Below are 20,458 nucleotides of genomic sequence, written 5' to 3'. Positions count from 1 at the left end.
ACCGACGAGACATCCAAGGAGGACGATATCCCTGATGAAAGGTCCTTGAACGGACCTGAAACGTGGCTACGTCAGTTACCCACTAAGACCAGCCGATAAGTCGGGATGTTGAAGGAGCTTAACCATTAAGCCTTTTGAAATAACTTCTTATGCCTAGCGAGTTTGTCTTATAAGCGCTTTAAATATCCATCTATACCCGTTGTTGGGATTCTTACAATTTTGCCGGGACACTTACATCTTAATTCATTATTGTTAGAGTGATTTCATTCACCATATTAACAAAGATATTTTTATATACAAAAAATTATATTGAAAAATTTGTCACTTGGTGTCATTACACGTTTATGCACACATTGGATAGAGGAGGTCCGTTTATGATTATAACCACAATCATATTACCCCTGTGGGGATTTATGACAACTATATATGAAACGTTCCTCTCTTTCCAAAAATTTTTTTGCTAAATACATTAGTTAACAATTGTTCAAATGACTTTACTCATTTTGAGATTTAGAATTTATACATTCATTTGATAAATTGACCACGAAGGATTTAATTGGTGGTTGTTCAATAGCGTTTACAAATCCTTCTTAAATCAATTTGGTGCTCATTGGTAGTTTTTTGGTGAATAATAGAACGACATTGCCAAATCCTATTTCTAAAAGGATTATAGAAGTTTGGAGGCAGTCCAGGAGAGGCTACCAAAATGATGTAGAATCTATACCAAAATCCATTTGAGAGAAGACTTAAGGACCTAAACATTTATACCTGAGGAGAGAGCAGAGATGAGGGGTAACATGGAGATATTCAGATATCTCACAGGAACAAATAATGTACAAGAAGCAAACCTTTCTCAAAGGAAAGAACGATCTAGATCACATGAGTTTTCAAAGGAGTAGACTCGAGAGTAACCTCAGAAAATATTTCATCACATAAACAGGCTGATGCAATATTGTGCACTCAGGCTAATGCACAGGTTAACCTGCGGTTGGACACGTGTTTTGACATGTGTTCATAAACCCTTATGCAGTAAGAGGATTAGCACGTCCAAACTAGTGTGTAGCTAAAGTGCTCATCACATGTAAATGCCATGTTGATGAGGCAATTAGCTTAGTACTCCCTTATGTAAAAAATGTGTGCCCGACACATTTTTACCCTATAAATTTAACGCCAGCCCCAGAGCTGGCATTAAGTCTTGAGGAGCCCCAAAAGTTTACAGAAAAGCAGATATATCGTGGTTCCTAGGACTTAATATATTAAGTCCGAGGAACCACAGAAAGCAGCAATAAAAAAAATAAAATTTAAAAAAAAGTCTTGCTGGCAGTTAGGTTAGGAAAATTGGATGCTCAATTTATGACATCCATTTTCCTAACCCACGTACAGCCACTTCTCTTGAGCATCTGATGCCATGGACGCACGAGGGAAGCGCAATTTATCCGTAACGAGTCCTTTTTAGTGCAGCGGCTCATTTGCATATTACATCGAGCACCCAGGAGAAGTGATTGTGCATGCATTAAAAAAAAAAAAGTGTTTCCAGTTTAGATGCATGTTTTTAGTGTGTCGGTATTGCATCATTCTGAAAGGGTGGTGGATGGATGGCATAGCCTTTCAGTAGAAGTGGTAGAACAAAAACAGTATTACAATTCAAGGAAGCCTGGGATAAGCATAGAGGATACCTAGTTGCAAAGAAGTGAGGAGAAAGTCAGAGATCAGTTGGGGTCTAGGACATTGCACCAGGATTGAGATTGGGCAGAATAGATGGTTCTTATCTGCCATCATATTCTATTTCTAGTCTTTCAAAAAGAAACTGATGGCATCATTGTATAAATATATGACAATCTGTTCAGACAAAACAAGCAATGATGTCATAAACTACTCTACTCATTGTTAGATGATTGTATAATATTTACAATTTTTAATGACTTTTACATTTTAGATTGTTTGGGCTACGACGTACAAAGTTGGCTGTGCTATTCAAAAATGTTCTAAAGTGGAAGGTTTTCCATCTGGAAAAGATAAGGTCATTGTTGCTTGCAACTATGGACCAGCGTAAGTATACATTATTTCAATTAGAAATATTTTAAACTTTATGTAGCAGCAGATTTAGTTGGAAAAGGTGGATTGGATGGGAATAAAACTGTACCTTGATAGTACTGTGCTCTGCATGCAGGACACTCAGGTTCCGATACCTAGGTTGGCAAGGCTCCGGTGTGCAATATAAGCAAGTTTGCTTACCGTAAACAGTGTTTCCGTAGATAGCAGGATGAATTTGCCATGTTATCTGAGAGCACTCGCGACCCGAAGTAGGCGGAGTTTCCTCAGTGAGTCACAGACCTTTGACTCTGTGCGGCTGCTCGGTGATCTTCCCGAGCGTATCCCCTCTTCTCCTCAGTTTCTTTGTAGCCAAGCAAGAGGTAATAAGTAAGGGTCCGATGCAAAAAACTTGTGCTGAAAGCAGGCACTGTGTATTCAGCATGCGCCCCCAGGCACTTCTCCTGGGGGCGCGATGCAATATTTAAATTAGGGCTCACGCTGTCGAGGCGCTAGGGGTGATTGCGCGCCCCTAGCGCCTCCTTGACGGCGCAAGCCGGAGAGAGGTCTGCTGTCAGTGGCTCTCTGCCAGTTAAGAAAACGAACGCTGAATTTATCAGCGTCTCGTTTTCCTAACTAGTGCACGTGTAGTGGTTAGGAAAATGGCCGCTGATAAATTCATTATCCATTCTCCCAACCTGACTACCGGCACCAGAAGGAGTGTATAAAATAAATATTAAAGTATCGGGCACTTAATATTAATTTATTCACTCCTTCACTTATTGCGGATTGGTCCCTTTACTGTCACATGTCTTCCCCCTCAATGACCTTTACGCAAAATGTTAAAAATCTGGGTGTCACAATTGACAACCATCTTAACTTCAAAAGACACATTAATAACACTATAAAAGATGGTTACTTCAAGCTACATACTCTAACCCCTTGAATACTGTGTACAATTCTGGTCACCGTATCTCAAAAAAGATATAGTTGCAATGGAGAAGGTACAGAGAAGGGCAACCAAAATGATAAAGGGGATGGAACAGCTCCCCTATGAGGAAAGGCTGAAGAGGTTAGGGCTGTTCAGCTTGGAGAAGAGACGGCTGAGGGGGGATATCATAGAGGTCTTTAAGATCATGAGAGGTCTTGAACGAGTAGATGTGACTCGGTTATTTACACTTTCGAATAATAGAAGGACTAGGGGGCATTCCATGAAGTTAGCAAGTAGCACATTTAAGACTAATCGGAGAAAATTCTTTTTCACTCAACGCACAATAAATCTCTGGAATTTGTTGCCAGAGGATGTGGTTAGTGCAGTTAGTGTAGCTGGGTTCAAAAAAGGTTTGGATAAGTTCTTGGAAGAGAAGTCCATTAACTGCTATTAATCAAGTTTACTTAGGGAATAGTCACTGCTATTAATTGCATCAGTAGCATGGGATCTTCTAGGTGTTTGGGTAATTGCCAGGTTCTTGTGGCCTGGTTTGGCCTCTGTTGGAAACAGGATGCTGGGCTTGATGGACCCTTGGTCTGACCCAGCATGGCAATTTCTTATGTTCTTATGTTCTTATGTACTATACCAATGTGATTTCCGCACCGTATTGCAATCCCTTATTTTTGCTAAAGTCGACTACTGTAACGCCCTCCTTCTTGGCCTACCCAAGTCCACCATCCTGCCATTGCAAATGTTGCAAAACTCAGCAGCGCGCATACTCCCCAATACACGTAAATCAGAACATATCACACCTATTCTCAAAGAGCTGCACTGGCTGCCCATTACGCAAAGGATTATTTTCAAAACTTTATCGTTGATACATAAGACCCTACACACTGAAGAAATGTCCTGGCTCAACAATGCCCTGCACTTCCACAAGCACACCAGACCACCTAGAACGCAACATGCTGCCACACTACACACACCCTCCCACAAATTAACTCTACTCCACGCAACCAAAATGCGCGCATTTTGGTTGCGTGACTATAGCTGGGCCTTCACACTGGAACAGCATGCCCCCTGATCTACGTCTGGAAGCATGCCCAAAGAAATTTAAACAAAAACTCAAAACATGGCTTTTCATACAAGCTTTTACATAAAGTAATCACCAGCCATTATAATCATTTTTATCCTTTTCGCAATCTCACTCCCCCTCCATGAATCTCTCATTCCTGCTCCATGAGACTTAACCTGACAGTTAATATAATATTGCCTTCAATTTTGGTAGTTCTCCTACATTTTCCTCTCTTGTATAAGTTAATTTCTACTCCCTATCTTGCTCTCCTCATTCATTACGTAGAACTGTCATTTATCTCAAGTTTATTGTTACCTCAAGTTTATTGTTATCTGTAAACACTGCTGCGATTACCTGTATCTTGCCTTCCTCATACCTTGTACAGAATTGTTATTTATCTCAAGTTTAATTGTTATCTGTAAACACTGCTGCTATTGCATAGCGCTGTGGCAAGTTTTTGTTGAATGTAAACCGATGTGATGTTACTAAACGATTATCGGTATATAAAAGCCTCAAATAAATAAAAATAAATAAATGTGACAGTAAAGGGACCAATCCGCAATAAGTGAAGGAGTGAATAAATTTTAATATTAAGTGCCTGACACTTTAATATTGATTTATATACTCCTTCTGGTGCCGGTAGTCAGGTTCGGAGAATGGATGCTGAATTAACCAGCGTCCATTTTCCAAACCCCTGCCACCGCTTTAAAAAAAATTTTTTTTTTTCATTATTTTTTTTTAAAGAGTTGTTCCTCCCAGTTAATATCCCAAGGATATTAAGTGGGAGGCAGAACAGAAAAGCAGTTTTTTCTGCTTTTCTGTACTAGTTTTAGTAGCATTTGGCAATTAACGCCTGCTCCGGGCAGGCGTTAATTTCTGATCGCTAGGACGCACCTTTTTTTTTGGCGTAGGGAGTAAATAGCTAATAGCCTTATTCACATGCATTTACATGTAATGAGCGCTATTAGTTTCACTCCGCTTTGGACGTGCGTTGTAGAGGTGCTAATCCCCTTATTGCATAAGGGGATTAGTTAGCGCCCCGCTACCAACTGCGGATTATACAGTGCGCTGGGCTCAGCGCACTGTATTGCATCGGCCTGTAAGTGACCTTTGTGGGACTGTCTAGGGATGAGGGATCGCATGGCTAATTCATCCTGCTATCTACGAAAACACCATTTACGGTAAGCAAACTTGCTTTTTCCCGTCGATAGCAGGGCTGAATTAGCCATGCTGTCTGGGAGTCCCAAGCTCCCAGGTTGTGTCCATTTGGTATGTTTTTGAAGGTCAGGACAGCAACCCATATGGTAGTAGAGTCTCATCGGTTTGAAGAGTCGACAAGACTGCTGTGCCCAGTGCTGCATCAGAGGTCACTTGCTGTTGTAGACAATAGTGTGACGAGAAGATATGGCTGGACGACCAAGTTGCCACTTTGCAGATATCCAGTAATGGAACCTTGTTCAAGTGGGCAACTGATGCTGCAGTGGCGCGTATTTGGTGAGCCCGAGGCTTCTTGTGAAGTTTGATCGTTTGTTGTAACAAAACAGAATGCATTGTGATAACCAACTGGCGTTGGTTCTCTTAGAGGCGGGTTGACCAGGATCATTTGGATTAAAGGAAAGGAAGAGCTGAGAAGGTCTTATGGGAGATTGAGTCCTTTGTTTATAGTAAGCCAGAGCCCGTTTACAGTCCAGTGAGTGGAGAAGTTTTTTTCACGATCATTGTTATGAGGCTTTGGCATGAAAATGGGCAGAGTGATGGTTTGATTAAGATGAAAAGCAGAGACCACCTTGGGAAGGAAGTTGGGATGAGGATGAAGGGTAACTTTGTCATGGTAGAATTCTAAATAAGGAGAGTAGTGAACTAAGGCTTGTAACTCACTCACTCTCCTAGCTGATGTGATGGCCACCAGGAATACTGTTTCCATGTTAGGTATTTAATGTGACTTGTGACTAAGGGTTCAAAGGGGTCCAGAATTAGCTGCTCCAAGACAATGTTCAGGTCCCATGGTACAGGTGGCTTTGTCACCGGTGGTCTGAGGTGAAGCATGCCTTTATAAATCTGGAGATCAAAGGATGGTTAGAGAAGGGCAGGCCATTATGAGAGTAATGAAAAGCTGCAGTAGCACTGATATGTACTCAAACTGACGTAGTGGCCAAAACGTAAAGCGTATGAAGATACTCCAGTAGTTGTATGGAGGTGGAGGAGAACAGATCTAGGTTTTGTGGCTTGCACCACGTCTGGTAACGATGCCATTTGCCAGCATAGTTACGTCTGGTTGAAGGCTTCCTGGATGCGATAAGGATATCTTCTACCTGCGAAGGTAGGCCCAAGTGGTTTAATATTTGCCTTTCAATCTCCACGCCATGAGACGGAGGGATTGATGCATTGGATGTAGGAGGGAGCCTCCTTCCTGCATTAACAGTTGCGGATGTTTCTCCAGCGGAATTGGTGGGTGTATGGAAGGTCGCATGAGATATGCATACCATGGTTGTCTCGGCCATGCTGGAGCTATGAGGATCATGTCCGCTATGTCTTGAATGCATTTCTGAATCGTCCTTGATATCAGCGGAATGGGAGAGTAGGCATATAGTAAGCCCGTCGTCCATCGGAAGAGGAAGGCATCCGGGGGGTATTGAAGTTTGCTGGGGTAGATGGAGCAAAAGATCCGCGTCTGACGGTTGATTTCCGTGGTAAAGAGGTCGATTGTTGGAAAACCCCACTGTTCGAAAATGGTGAGGGCCACAACTCAATTTAAAGTCCATTCGTGCGGGTGAAAAACCCTGCTTAGGTGGTCCGCCGTTACGTTGTCCAGACCCAGAAGGTAAGTGGCCTGGGGGGATACCTGGGCTCTATTTGCCCACTGGAGTATTCGAATTGCTTCTTGACACAGTGTCCATGAACCAGACCCTCCTTCTTTGATTATGTAGAACACAGCGACTTGGTTGTCGGTGTACACCATGAGACGTTTTCCTTGGACTTGAGAAGAGAAAGTCTGAAGCGCTCTCCAGATTGCGCGTAACTCTAGGAGATTGATTTGGCACGTGGATTCTTGTGGAGACCAAAGTCCCTGAGTTTTTAGGTCGTCGAGGTGGGCTCCCTAACCTTTCCTGGAGGCATCCGTTGTGAGCGTTAGCTGATGAGGGGGCAACCTGAAGGGAACTCCTGAGAATAGGTTGCTGGGAGAGAGCCACCATTGAATGTCTGCTTTCATTGGTTTGGTGAGTTGAGCTCTGGAGTTTAGGGGCTGCAGGAACTGTGACCATTGAGATTTGAGGCCCCATTGCAAGCGGCACATGTGCAGTCTCGTGTGGGGAACTACATGGATGGCTGCTGCCATGTGGCCCAAAAGCTGAAGAACGTGGTGTGCCGATGCTTGATTTTGGCTGTATAGATTGTGTGCTAGGCCTGAAAGCATCTGCATCCTGTCCTGAGGAAGGAAGGCACTCTCCTCTACGGTATTGATGAGAGCTCCTATGAATTGCAGAGTTTGCATAGGTTGTAGGTGTGATTTCTCGTAATTGATAAGAAACCCCAGTGTCTGGAGACAGTTGATCGTGCATACCATGTGTGCTTGTAGCGTTGTTGGATCCGATTCCACCAGCAACCAGTCTTCTAGTTAAGGGAATATTTGGATCGATAGTTGTTTGAGATGAGCCACCACCACTGCTAAACATTTCGTGAATACTCTTGGGGCCAAGGACAGGCCAAACGGCAGAACTTTGTATTGGTAGTGCATGTTCTGAACTTGAAAACAAAGGTAGCGCCACGAATATGGGTGCATAGGTATATGGGAATACGCATCTTTCAGGTCGATAGAGCATAGCCAATCGTTGGGCTGTAACCGGTAAGATGTTCTTGAGAGAGGTCATCTTGAATTTCTCTTTCTGGATATGTTTGTTGAGGTTTCGTAAATCCAGATTGGGGCAGAGACCTCCCCGACTTCTTTGGGATGAGGAAATACTGAGAATAGAATTTCTGATTTTGTTATTGAAGAGGGATTGAATGAATAGATTTCTGAATCAGCAGATTCGTAACTTCTGCGTTGAGGGATGATAAGAAGGAAGATGTACTCCGAAGAAGAGGTATGTGGGGAAGGGATGGGAGGGTTAAGAAGTTCAGGCGATAACCTTCCTTTATTATGTTGACCACCCATTGATCTGTGGTGATGGACTCCCAGTTGCTGTAAAAGTAGCGCAGACGTTCTCCTATGAATGCTGGTGGGGGTGGCTCTCTGGCACTCAAAAAGCAGGCAGTTGCTTTTGCAGAAGTGCAGCTGTCTCTTTTGGTTGTCGCTGTTGACGAGGCCTGCCTCTTGATTGGGTTGTGACGAAGGTCTTGGTTGACCATAGTGCTGAGATCTGTAAGGTATGAACGGTCTAGAGGGTGCTCTTTGGTAGGATCTCCTGCGATAGGATGGATAAAATCTTCGAGGCCCCATGTGCGTGTCAGAGGGGGGTGGTGAGAGAGAGTACCGCCATGCTCTGCTCTTTTAGATGGGACACTGTTTTCCCGAACTTGTCACCAAATAAGTTATCACCCACGCATGGGATATCTGCCAATTTTTCATGAACGTAGTCACGAATCGCACTTGCTTTTAGTCAAGCAAGTCGCCTGGCTGCTATGGCCATTGAGGAAGCTCTTGCAGAAGATTCAAAAGCCTCATAGACTGATCTAAGTAAGTGGCAGGGACCTTCTTCGATGTCTAGGAAGGCCTGTGGGAGGGTGTTATCCTCAGCCAGACAAATAGGGCGCAGTCTTTGAAGACACTCATATAGATATTGTGTCATGTAAAACTGATGATGTTGTATTTTTGTAGACAACATTGCTGAATGGTACACTCTAAGGCCAAAATCGTCCATGCATTTGTTATCTCGTCCTGGTATCATGCCTACATGGTGCGAAGGTGGCGGACCTCACGCGTCACCTAGTTAGGATTTTAGACAGTGCTGGGTAGGAGCTGGCTGTCGTACATGTGGGCATAAACGACATAGGAAAATGTGGGAGGGAGGTTCTGGAAGTCAAATTTAGACTCTTAGGTAGAAAGATGAAATCCAGAACCTTCTTGGTAGTATTCTCTGAAATGCTCCCTGTTCCATGCACAGGTCCCCAGAGGCAGGCAGAGCTCTGGAGTCTCAATGCGTGGATGAGATGATGGTGCAAGGAAGAGGGATTTAGTTTTGTAAGGAACTGGGGAGCCTTTTGGGGAAGGGGGAATCTTTTCAGAAGCGATGGGCTCCACCTTAACCAGAGTGGAACCAGGCTGCTGGCGCTAACCTTAAAAAAGGAGAGAGAGCATCTTTTGAACTAGAGCAAAGGAGAAAGCCGACAGTCGCTCAGTAGCGCATGATTTGGAGTGGAGGTATCTTCAAAGGATACTAATGAAGCATTAGAATTAGAGCATCCCAACAGAGAGGTTCCAATAATAAGAAAAGTTATCCAAGTGCCTATAATTAAAAACTCACCTGAGCTAAAAGATTCCACTTTATCCCTGTCAACTGAAAAGCAGAATGTAAATACAAACAAAAAACACACTTTAAAATGTTTGTATGCTAATGCTAGAAGTTTAAGAAGTAAGATGGGAGAATTAGGATGTATAGCAGTGAATGATGACAGACTTAATTGGCATCTCAGACATGGTGGAAACAGGATAACCAATGGGATAGTGCTATACCAGGGTACAAATTATATTGCAATGACAGAGAGAAGCATCTTGATAGCGGGGTGGCACTTTATGTCCGTGATGGCATAGGGTCCAACGGGATAAAGATCACACATGAGACTAAATGCACAATCAAATCTTTATGGGTAGAAATCCCTTGTGTGTTTGGGAAGAGTATAGTGATACCTGGCCAAGATGATGAGATGGACAGTGAAATTCTAAGAGAAATTAGGGAAGCTAACCAAATTGATAATGCAGGAATAATGGGAGATTTCAGTTACCTCAATATTGAGTGGGTAAGTGAAACATCAGGGCATGCTAGAGTGATAAAGTTTGTGGATGGAATAAATGACAGTTTTATGGAGCAATTGGTTCAGGAACCGATGAGAGAGGGAGCAATTTTAGATCTAATTCTCAGTGGAGCGCAGGATTTGGTGAGAGGTAACGGTGATGAGGTCACTTGGCAATAGTGATCATAATATGATCAAATTTGAATTAATGACTGGAAGGGGGACAGTAAGTAAATCCATGTCTCTAGTGCTAAACTTTCAAAAGGGAAACTTTGATAAAATGAGAAAAATAATTAAAAACAAAAAAAACCCCCAAATAAAAACAAAAACCTGAAAGGTGCAGCTACAAAGGTAAAAAGTGTGCAACAGGCATAGACATTGTTAAAAAAAACACCATCCTAGAAGCACAGTCCAAATATATTCCACGCATTAAGAAAGGTGGAAGGGAAGGCAAAACGATTACTAGCATGGTTAAAAAGTGAGGTGAAGAAGCTATTTTAGCCAAAAGATCTTCATTCAAAAATTGGAAGAAGGATTCATCAGAAGAAAATAAGATAAAGCATAAGCATTGGGAAGTTAAATGTAAGACATTGTTAAGACAGGCTCAGAGAGAATTTGAAAAGATGTTGGCCGTAGAAGCAAAAACTAACAAACATTTTAAAATATATCCAAAGCAGAAAGACTGCGAGGGAGTTAGTTGGACCGTTAGATGATTGAGGGGTTAAAGGGGCACTTAGAGAAGATAAGGCCATCTTGGAAATATTAAGAGATTTCTTCGCTTTGGTGTTTACTGAATGGATGTTGGAGATACCCGTTCTGGAGAAGGTTTTGATGGGTGATGATTCAGATGAACTGAACCAAATCATGGTGAATCTGGAAGATGTGGTAGGCCTGATTTACAAACTGAAGACTAGTAAATCACCTGGACTGGATGGTTTTCACTCCAGGGTTTTGAAAGAACTAAAAAATATTTCAGACCTATTTCAATTAATTTGTAACCTATGTTCCCTGTACGTACCAGGATCAGTCCAGACGGAGGGTTATGTCCCCCGTCCAGCAGATGGAGTCAGAGTAAACTTCGGAGGGTGCTGGCATATAAGCTGGTGCACCCTCCCTAGATCCTCAGTATCTCTCTGACTCCAGCAGATGTGAGTAGGGGAACTCGGTGCTTCCCCTGTTAGGTGGACATCCTCCTCATAGACTCTTCTGTTCATCTTTTCCTTAGGTTGGATCAAGCTAGTTACAGTGTTAGGAAAAAAAACCAACCCAATTCTGTGGTTATCTGTCTGGCTCCTCGGAGCCCCTTCTCCTTGCCAGCAGGGCTGTGTAATCAGTCTTCTCCCTCCTCTCCCCCTTGCCTTTCACCGGGGGTAAGTTTTTCGTTTTTATTCTGTGGGGATTGCTTCCGTACAGGTCTACTTTCTCGAGTGGAGTAGGGGGTGGATGCTGGTGGGGCCAGCCCCTCCCCCCCTCGCTGCGGTCTAGTCACCCCCCTCGGCCCCGCGACTGGCATTCCCCGGGGCCGACGCAATAGGGAAGTGGCATTCCCCTGCTGCTCTCGTTGGGGGTCTTCAGAGTCGAGCGGAGGTGCTCTGTTCCCGCTCCTCCCGCGGCACTGCCCGGCTCCTGGTTTTCCCGCGCTTGCTGTCACTCCCCCGGGCCCACATCATGCCATGTCCCGCCCGTTGCTCTTCCTGCGGCGGCCCGGGGCCGGGAGGATCGCGGGAGGGGCTCTGCCGCAGGTGTCTCCCAGGTGGGGAAAGCAGCCCCGCGCCCCAGTCGACCTCGCCGCCGCATTCATCGGAGCGCCGCGAGCCGCGGGTGCCGACCCCATCCCCTCCTTCGGCGGGAGCGGCAGCCATCTTGGAGCTGGAAGACAGCACGTTCTTAGAGACAGAGGGAGCACAGGAGGATTTTGCGGACTCGTCACCGTCGATTCTTGATCAGGGCCCAGCTCTGCCCTCTTCGGAGCCTCCAAGGGACCCCCTCATGCGCCCCCCCCTCCCCCCGCCCCTCCGCGTTTTCGGCCGAGTTTGTTGTGCTCATGCACCATGCCTATTTACAGAGCATGCAGCAGCTGGAGGGCCCGGCCTCGGATCCACCGCCCTGTAAGGTCCCTCGTCTGGCAGATGCAGCGGTCGCAGTCCCTGGACCCTCGGGGGGACGACCCCAGGGTGCATTTTGCCCTCCCCCCAGGGGGGGAGGGGCCCCACTCCCGGACCCGGGGGGAGACCCGGCCTCGCCTTCGGCCGACGACCCTCTCCTGCCCTCTCATTTTGAATGCGACGATCCTTGTGTTCTCCGGATTTTTCATAAGGAAGAGCTGGTGGACCTCATCCCTCATGTTCTGCAAGAGTTGGACCTCGACCCACCCGTCGAGCCCCCAGGGCCTCCGGCTCCTACGGTTGTCTCATCCCGTTACTGGCGGGTCCCCTGGCTCGGACTTTCCCAATCCATGATTCCTTCCTACAGCTTCTGGTGAGAGAGTGGGATACTCCGGAGGCCTCCCTCCGGGTTGGCAGGGCAATGGACAAGCTCTACCCTCTCCCAGGAGATTTTCTGGACCTCCTCAAGGTACCAAAGGTGGACTCTGCGGTCTCAGCGGTCACAAAAAGGACCACGATCCTGGTCACGGGGGGCACGGCTCTCTGTGACCTGCAGGATAGAAAGCTGGAAGTCTGCCTCAAGAAGGTCTTTTTTGGCGCTGGGAGTCCGCACAGCAATCTGTGGCTCACTCACCCAGAGGGCGGGCCTCCGGTGGGTGCAGCAGCTCCTCACCTCTCAGCAATTGGCGCCGGATGAGGTGGCCCAAGCGGATCGGCTGGAAGCCGTAATGGCCTACGGGGCTGATGCTCTTCACGACCTGCTGCGCGTCTTAGCGAGGACCATGGTCTCCGCAGTCTCTGCCAGACGCCTCTTATGGCTTCGCAACTGGGTAGCGGACTCCTCTTCCAAATCCAGCCTGGGCGCCCTCCCCTTCAAGGGCAGATTCCTCTTCGGCGAAGATCTGGACCAGATTATCAAATCGCTAGGGGAAAATGCAGTACACCGGCTCCCTGAAGACCGTCAGCGGTTGTATCGCCCGTCCTCCTTCTCCAGGAGTCGTCCCCACACCCAATGCCGCTACTGGGGTGCCAGGCAGCAGGGACTCCGGACACCTTCTTCCAGGTCTCAGTCGTGGCCTCGTCCCTTTTGTGGCCGCCGATCCCCTAGGGAGGCCTCGACGCAGGGAGCCTCGTCCAAGCCTTCCCAATGATGCCAGGCAAGCCCACTCACTGTTGCCTCGGATCGGGGGCCGCATCTCTCTCTTCTACAGGGAGTGGGCCAGCATCACCATGGATCAGTGGGTCCTGGATATTCTAAGACACGGCTACGCGTTGGAGTTTGTACACATCCCAAGAGACAGGTTCATCTTCTCGCCCTGCAGTTCAAGTCTCAAGCGCTTGGGGGTACAACAGACCCTAGACAGGCTCCTGGTCCTCGGGGCCATCTCGCCCGTCCCCTCCGGAGAGGTGGGCTCGGGTCACTATTCAATTTACTTCGTGGTACCCAAGAAGGACGGTACTTTTCGACCCATCCTGGACCTCAAGGAAGTAAACAAGGCACTTTGGATATCCCGCTTTCGCATGGAGACCCTGTGCTCCGTCATCGCGGCGGTTCATCAGGGAGAGTTCCTCGCCTCTCTAGATCTGACAGAGGCCTATCTGCACATACCGATCCTTGTGGCTCATTGGAAGTTCCTTCGCTTCAAGATTTTGAACCAACACTACCAATTCCAGTCCATTCCTTTCGGTCTGGCGACCGCCCCCAGGACCTTCACGAAGGTCATGGTGGTAGTGGCGGCCGCGTTAAGGCGGGAGGGGATCCTGGTCCACCCCTACCTGGACGATTGGCTTATCCGGACGAAGACCTTCTCACAGGGGCAGGCGGCAGTCAACAGGGTCGTCCATCTCCTTCAGTCTCTCGGCTAGGTGGTGAATTTCAACAAGAGCAGTCTCTGACCTTCTCAGTGCCTGGACTTCCTGGGAGCCTGCTTCGACACAGCTCAGGGCAAAGTCTTCCTGCGTCCAGACAAATCGCAAGCCCTTCGAGAGCAGATTCAGCATTTCGCGGCTCTTCTGGAACCCACGTCCTGGGATTATCTACAGATATTGGGATCCATGGCCTTTGCAATAGATCTGGTACCGTGGGCGTTTGCGCACCTGCGTCCCCTGCAGGCGGCCCTACTATCTCGGTGGAAACCCGTGGCACGGGACTATCAGGTCGTCCTCCCTCTCCCCCCGACCGCCAGGAACATCTTATGTTGGTGGCTAGATCCACGGAACCTGGCTCAAGGCTCCCCTCTCGAGACTCCGGATTGGGTGGTGGTCACCACCGATGCCAGTCTAACCGGCTGGGGAGCAGTTTGTCAACAGAGCTCGGCGCAGGGGCAGTGGACAAAGGAACAAGCAGCCTGGCCGATCAATCGTTTGGAGACCAGAGCGGTTCATCTGGCTCTCGTTCATTTTCTTCCTCTACTAAGAAACATAAGAACATAAGAAAATGCCATACTGGGTCAGACCAAGGGTCCATCAAGCCCAGCATCCTGTTTCCAACAGTGGCCAATCCAGGCCATAAGAACCTGGCAAGTACCCAAAAACTAAGTCTATTCCATGTTACCATTGCTAATGGCAGTGGCTATTCTCTAAGTGAACTTAATAGCAGGTAATGGACTTCTCCAAGAACTTATCCAATCCTTTTTTAAACACAGCTATACTAACTGCACTAACCACATCCTCTGGCAACAAATTCCAGAGTTTAATTGTGCGTTGAGTAAAAAAGAACTTTCTCCGATTAGTTTTAAATGTGCCCCATGCTAACTTCATGGAGTGCCCCCTAGTCTTTCTACTATCCGAAAGAGTAAATAACCGATTCACATCTACCCGTTCTAGACCTCTCATGATTTTAAACACCTCTATCATATCCCCCCTCAGTCGTCTCTTCTCCAAGCTGAAAAGTCCTAACCTCTTTAGTCTTTCCTCATAGGGGAGTTGTTCCATTCCCCTTATCATTTTGGTAGCCCTTCTCTGTACCTTCTCCATCGCAATTATATCTTTTTTGAGATGTGGCGACCAGAATTGTACACAGTATTCAAGGTGCGGTCTCACCATGGAGCGATACAGAGGCATTATGACATTTTCCATTTTATTCACCATTCCCTTTCTAATAATTCCCAACATTCTGTTTGCTTTTTTGACTGCCGCAGCACACTGTACCGACGATTTTAATGTGTTATCCACTATGACACCTAGACTCTTTCTTGGGTTGTAGCACCTAATATGGAACCCAACATTGTGTAATTATAGCATGGGTTATTTTTCCCTATATGCATCACCTTGCACTTATCCACATTAAATTTCATCTGCCATTTGGATGCCCAATTTTCCAATCTCACAAGGGCTTCCTGCAATTTATCACAATCTGCTTGTGATTTAACTACTCTGAATAATTTTGTGTCATCTGCAAATTTGATTATCTCGCTCGTCGTATTTCTTTCCAGATCATTTATAAATATATTGAAAAGTAAGGGTCCCAATACAGATCCCTGAGGCACTCCACTGTCCACTCCCTTCCACTGAGAAAATTGCCCATTTAATCCTACTCTCTGTTTCCTGTCTTTTAGCCAGTTTGCAATCCACGAAAGGACATCCCCACCTATCCCATGACTTTTTACTTTTCCTAGAAGCTTCTCATGAGGAACTTTGTCAAACGCCTTTTGAAAATCCAAGTATACTATATCTACCGGTTCACCTTTATCGACATGTTTATTAACTCCTTCAAAAAAGTGAAGCAGATTTGTGAGGCAAGACTTGCCCTGGGTAAAGCCATTCTGACTATGTTCCATTAAACCATGTCTTTCTATATGTTCTGTGATTTTGATGTTTAGAACACTTTCCACTATTTTTCCTGGCACTGAAGTCAGGCTAACCGGTCTGTAGTTTCCCGGATCGCCCCTGGAGCCCTTCTTAAATATTGGGGTTACATTTGGTATCCTCCAGTCTTCAGGTACAATGGATGATTTTAATGATAAGTTACAAATTTTTACTAATAGGTCTGAAATTTCATTTTTTAGTTCCTTCAGAACTCTGGGGTGTATACCCATCTGGTCCAGGTGATTTACTACTCTTCAGTTTGTCAATCAGGCCTACCACATCTTCTAGGTTCACCGTGATTTGATTCAGTCCATCTGAATCATTACCCATGAAAACCTTCTCCATTACGGGTACCTCCCCAACATCCTCTTCAGTAAACACCGAAGCAAAGAAATCATTTAATCTTTCCGCGATGGCCTTATCTTCTCTAAGTGCCCCTTTAACCCCTCGATCATCTAACGGTCCAACTGACTCCCTTACAGGCTTTCTGCTTCGGATATATTTTAAAAAGTTTTTACTGTGAGTTTTTGCCTCTACAGCCAACTTCTTTTCAAATTCTCTCTTAGCCTGTCTTATCAATGTTTTACATTTAACTTGCGAATGTTTATGCTTTATCCTATTTTCTTCTGTTGGATCCTTCTTCCAATTTTTGAATGAAGATCTTTTGGCTAAAATAGCTTCTATCACCTCCCCTTTTAACCATGCCGGTAATCGTTTTCCCTTCTTTCCACCTTTCTTAATGTGTGGAATACATCTGAACTGTGCTTCTAGAATGGTATTTTTTAACAATGACCACGCCTTGTGGACATTTTTTACTTTTGTAGCTGCTCCTTTCAGTTTTTTTCTAACAATTTTTCTCATTTTATCAAAGTTTCCCTTTTGAAAGTTTAGCACGAGAGCCTTGGATTTGCACACTGTTCCTTTTCCAGTCATTAAATCAAGTTTGATCATATTATGATCACTATTGCCAAGTGGCCCCACCACCGTTACCTCTCTCACCTGGTCCTGTGCTCCACTGAGAATTAGATCTAAAATTGCTCCCTCTCTCGTCGGTTCCTGAACCAATTGCTCCATAAAGCTATCATTTATTCCATCCAGGAAAGTTATCTCTCTAGTGTGACCAGACGATACATTTACCCAGTCTATATTGGGGTAATTGAAGTCTCCCATTATTACTGCACTACCAATTTGGTTAGCTTCCCTAATTTCTCTTAGCATTTCACTGTCTGTCTCACCATCTTGACCAGGTGGACGGTAGTATACCCCTATCACTATAGTCTTCCCCGACACACAAGGGATTTCTACCCATAAAGATTCAATTTTGTATTTAGTCTCATGCAGGATGTTTATCCTGTTGGACTCTATGCCATCCCGGACATAAAGCGCCACACCTCCTCCCGAGTGCTCCTCTCTGTGATTGCGATATAATTTGTACCCCGGTATAGCACTGTACCATTGTTTATCCACTTTCCACCATGTCTCTGAGATGCCAATTAAGTCTATGTCATCATTTACTGCTAAAAATTCTAATTCTCCCCGGGCAGTGCGGGTCCTGTCGGACAACGCGACCACCGTGGCCTACATCAACCGTCAAGGGGGCACCAGAAGCCGACAGGTGGCTCTCGAAGCCGCTCGCCTGATGGCCTGGGCGGAGCGCTTCCTCACATGTCTGGCAGCCTCTCACATCGCCAGGGCGGACAACATCCAAGCGGACTACTTGAGTCGTCAGACTCTGGACCCCGGGGAATGGGCCCTCTCCGACGAGGCGATGCTACTCATCACCCATCGCTGGGGGACTCCATCGATGGATCTCATGGCAACACTGTCCAATGCCAAGGCCCCTCGATTCTTCAGTCGAAGGAGGGAACACGGCGCAGAAGGGGTGGATGCCCTGGTTCTTCCCTGGCCGACCCGGCTCCTCCTCTATGTCTTTCCACAGTCGCCCCTGGTGGGCAAGGTTCTAAGGAGAATAGAGACCCATCAAGGGACAGTCATCCTAGTGGCCCCGGAGTGGCCGCGGCTCCCGTGGTTCGCAGATCTGCTCAACATCGCGGTGGACGGTCCCCTACGTCTCTCCCATCTTCCTCAACTCCTTCATCAGGGTGCAGTATTTTCCGACCAGGCAGAACACTTCTGTCTTGCGGCCTGGCTTTTGAAAGGTGGAGACTCCAGCGCAAGGGCTACTCTGCCCCAGTTGTAGACACCCTCCTCAAGGCGCGCAAGGCCTCAACGTCGGTCGCTTATGTACGGGTCTGGAAGGTGTTCGGTCCCTCAGGCAAAGCAATCGAGGTCAAACACTTGTAGGAACACAAGGCCTGGATGAACAGGCACAGCAATGGAGGTCAAACACTTGTAGGAACACAAAGCCTGGATGAACAGGCACAGCAATGGAGGTCAAACACTTGTAGGAACACAAAGCCTGGATGAACAGGCACAGCAATGGAGGTCAAACACTTGTAGGGACATAAGGCCTGGACTGACAGGCAAAGCAGTCGAGGTCAAACACTGGTAGGAACACAAGGCCTGGATGAACAGGCACAGCAATCGAGGTCAAACACTGGTAGGAACACAAGGCCTGGATGAACAGGCACAGCAATCGAGGTCAAACACTTGTAGGAACACAAGGCCTGGATGAACAGGCACAGCAATCGAGGTCAAACACTTGTAGGAACACAAGGCCTGGACTGACAGGCAAAGCAGTCGAGGTCAAACACTGGTAGGAACACAAGGCCTGGATGGACAGGCACAACAATGGAGGTCAAACACTTGTAGGAACACAAGGCCTGGACTGACAGGCAAAGCAGTCGAGGTCAAACACTGGTAGGAACACAAGGCCTGGACTGACAGGCAAAGCAATCGAGGTCAAACACTGGTAGGAACACAGGGCCTGGATGAACAGGCACAGCAATCGAGGTCAAACACTTGTACGAACACAAGGCATGGACTGACAGGCAAGGCAGTCGAGTACAGAGGTCAATCCCACCTAGGGACATAAGGCCTGGATGGACAGGGATAGAAATTTTTTTTTCTTAATTTATTTATATTCTTATTTTCAAACGTTTCCAGCACTTCATAGGTGATTACACTCAGGTACTGTAGGTATTTCCCTGTCCCCAGAGGGCATACAATCTAAGTGAAACCCTTGTAGGACACAAGGCGTGGATGGACAGGCACAGCAGTCGAGGACAGAGGTCAATCCCACCTAGAGACACAAGGCCTGGATGAACAGGCACAGCAATCGAAGTCAAACACTTGTAGGAACACATGGCCTGGATGGACAGGCACAGCAATCGAGGTCAAACACTTGTACGAACACAAGGCCCGTACTGACAGGCAAAGCAGTCGTGGACAGAGGTCAATCCCATCTAGGGACACAAGGCCTGGATTGACAGGCAAAGCAATCGAGGTCAAACACTTGTAGGAACACAAGGCCTGGATGAACAGGCACAGCAGTCGAGGTCAAAGACTTGTAGGAACCCAAGGCCTGGACAGTTGACGGTCAGGCACAGCGATTCATGTCAGGTACATGTGCTGCAGTGCTTATATTATCTGGAGCATAGGAGGCAATTGGAGCTGCTGCAAGGCTTTTAATAGCTTTTATTCATCTTGCCATTCACAGGGAAAATTTGGAAACCCAAGCAAAGGCAGGTTTACTTTCAAAAACACTAGCATTTCCATCAACTCTGGTGCCAGCCTTGAGCGATGAGGGCTCATGATATCCCCTGTCATTGAAAAGACACGTTCACTGGGCACACTGGTTGGTGGACATGACAGATGTCGCTGAGCCACTTTGGCTAGGTGTGGCCAGACAGTGGACTTGTGTGCCCAATATGCCAGTGGATCTGTCTGCATTTTCTCTATCGGCTCTGAGAGATACCGTGTCACAGACAGCTGTGCTGCTGTCTCCTCCTGTACTTGGGCGGGCTCAGAGTCAATCAATCCAGCTGCTTTCTCTCTCGCCCGTTGCACAACTGATGAATCTTTATGGCCAGCATGCCTTGGGCGTTCTGACGTGGAAGAGGAGGTACTATCTGTCGCTGACACAGTGCTGCTCCTGCTTGGGCTAGCAGCACAACTCTCTGACGTGCCTGCTGTTTCCACCTCTGCTTCAAGCCTAATCTGTCTCCGCCTATGGCGCTCCTGTTCACGGACCTTTGCTAACAGCAGCTCCTTCACAAATGACAGACAATTGGTCTATAGGGTGAGTTTACCTTTCACACGGGGATCACAGACAGAGGCGAGCATGTATGTGCGGTCGTCTGTTAAAGGCCTTAATCTGTCTTTCACCTGCTGCTGCAAAACATCCAGACACTGCAGCACCTCAGCAGTCATTCCGTCTTCCCGTTTAAAGGCCTCCAAATGTTCATCCAGGAAATTAACTATAGGGATGATGTCAGCCAAGGTGGCACTTCTGGAACTCAGCTCCTCCGTGACATCCTTGAAGGGCTGCAGGATTTTTACCAGCTGACTCATGACTAACCAATCATGATGCCCTAGGGGATTCTGCACACCTATGTCCATTCTACCAGAAAGTTCAAGAAGGGGTGTCTGCAGCTCCAG

The 20,458-nt window shown here is 46.7% G+C and overlaps 1 protein-coding gene across 1 annotated transcript in view; it reads left to right on the top strand.

Moving 5' to 3' along the window:
* Positions 1 to 20,458, top strand: part of LOC115089152 (GLIPR1-like protein 1) — a 345,328-nt gene that overhangs the window by 230,542 nt on the left and 94,328 nt on the right. The window contains exon 3 of the mRNA XM_029597153.1: positions 1,937 to 2,049. Coding sequence (XP_029453013.1) covers positions 1,937 to 2,049 — 113 coding nt within the window. The remainder of the gene's footprint in view (positions 1 to 1,936; positions 2,050 to 20,458) is intronic.

The sequence above is a fragment of the Rhinatrema bivittatum genome, chromosome 4 (genome assembly GCF_901001135.1).
Source record: "Rhinatrema bivittatum chromosome 4, aRhiBiv1.1, whole genome shotgun sequence".
NCBI classification, from domain to species: Eukaryota; Metazoa; Chordata; class Amphibia; order Gymnophiona; family Rhinatrematidae; genus Rhinatrema; species Rhinatrema bivittatum.
The sequence above is the reverse complement of the archived record's forward strand: the minus strand, read 5'-3'. Positions and strand labels throughout refer to the sequence as shown.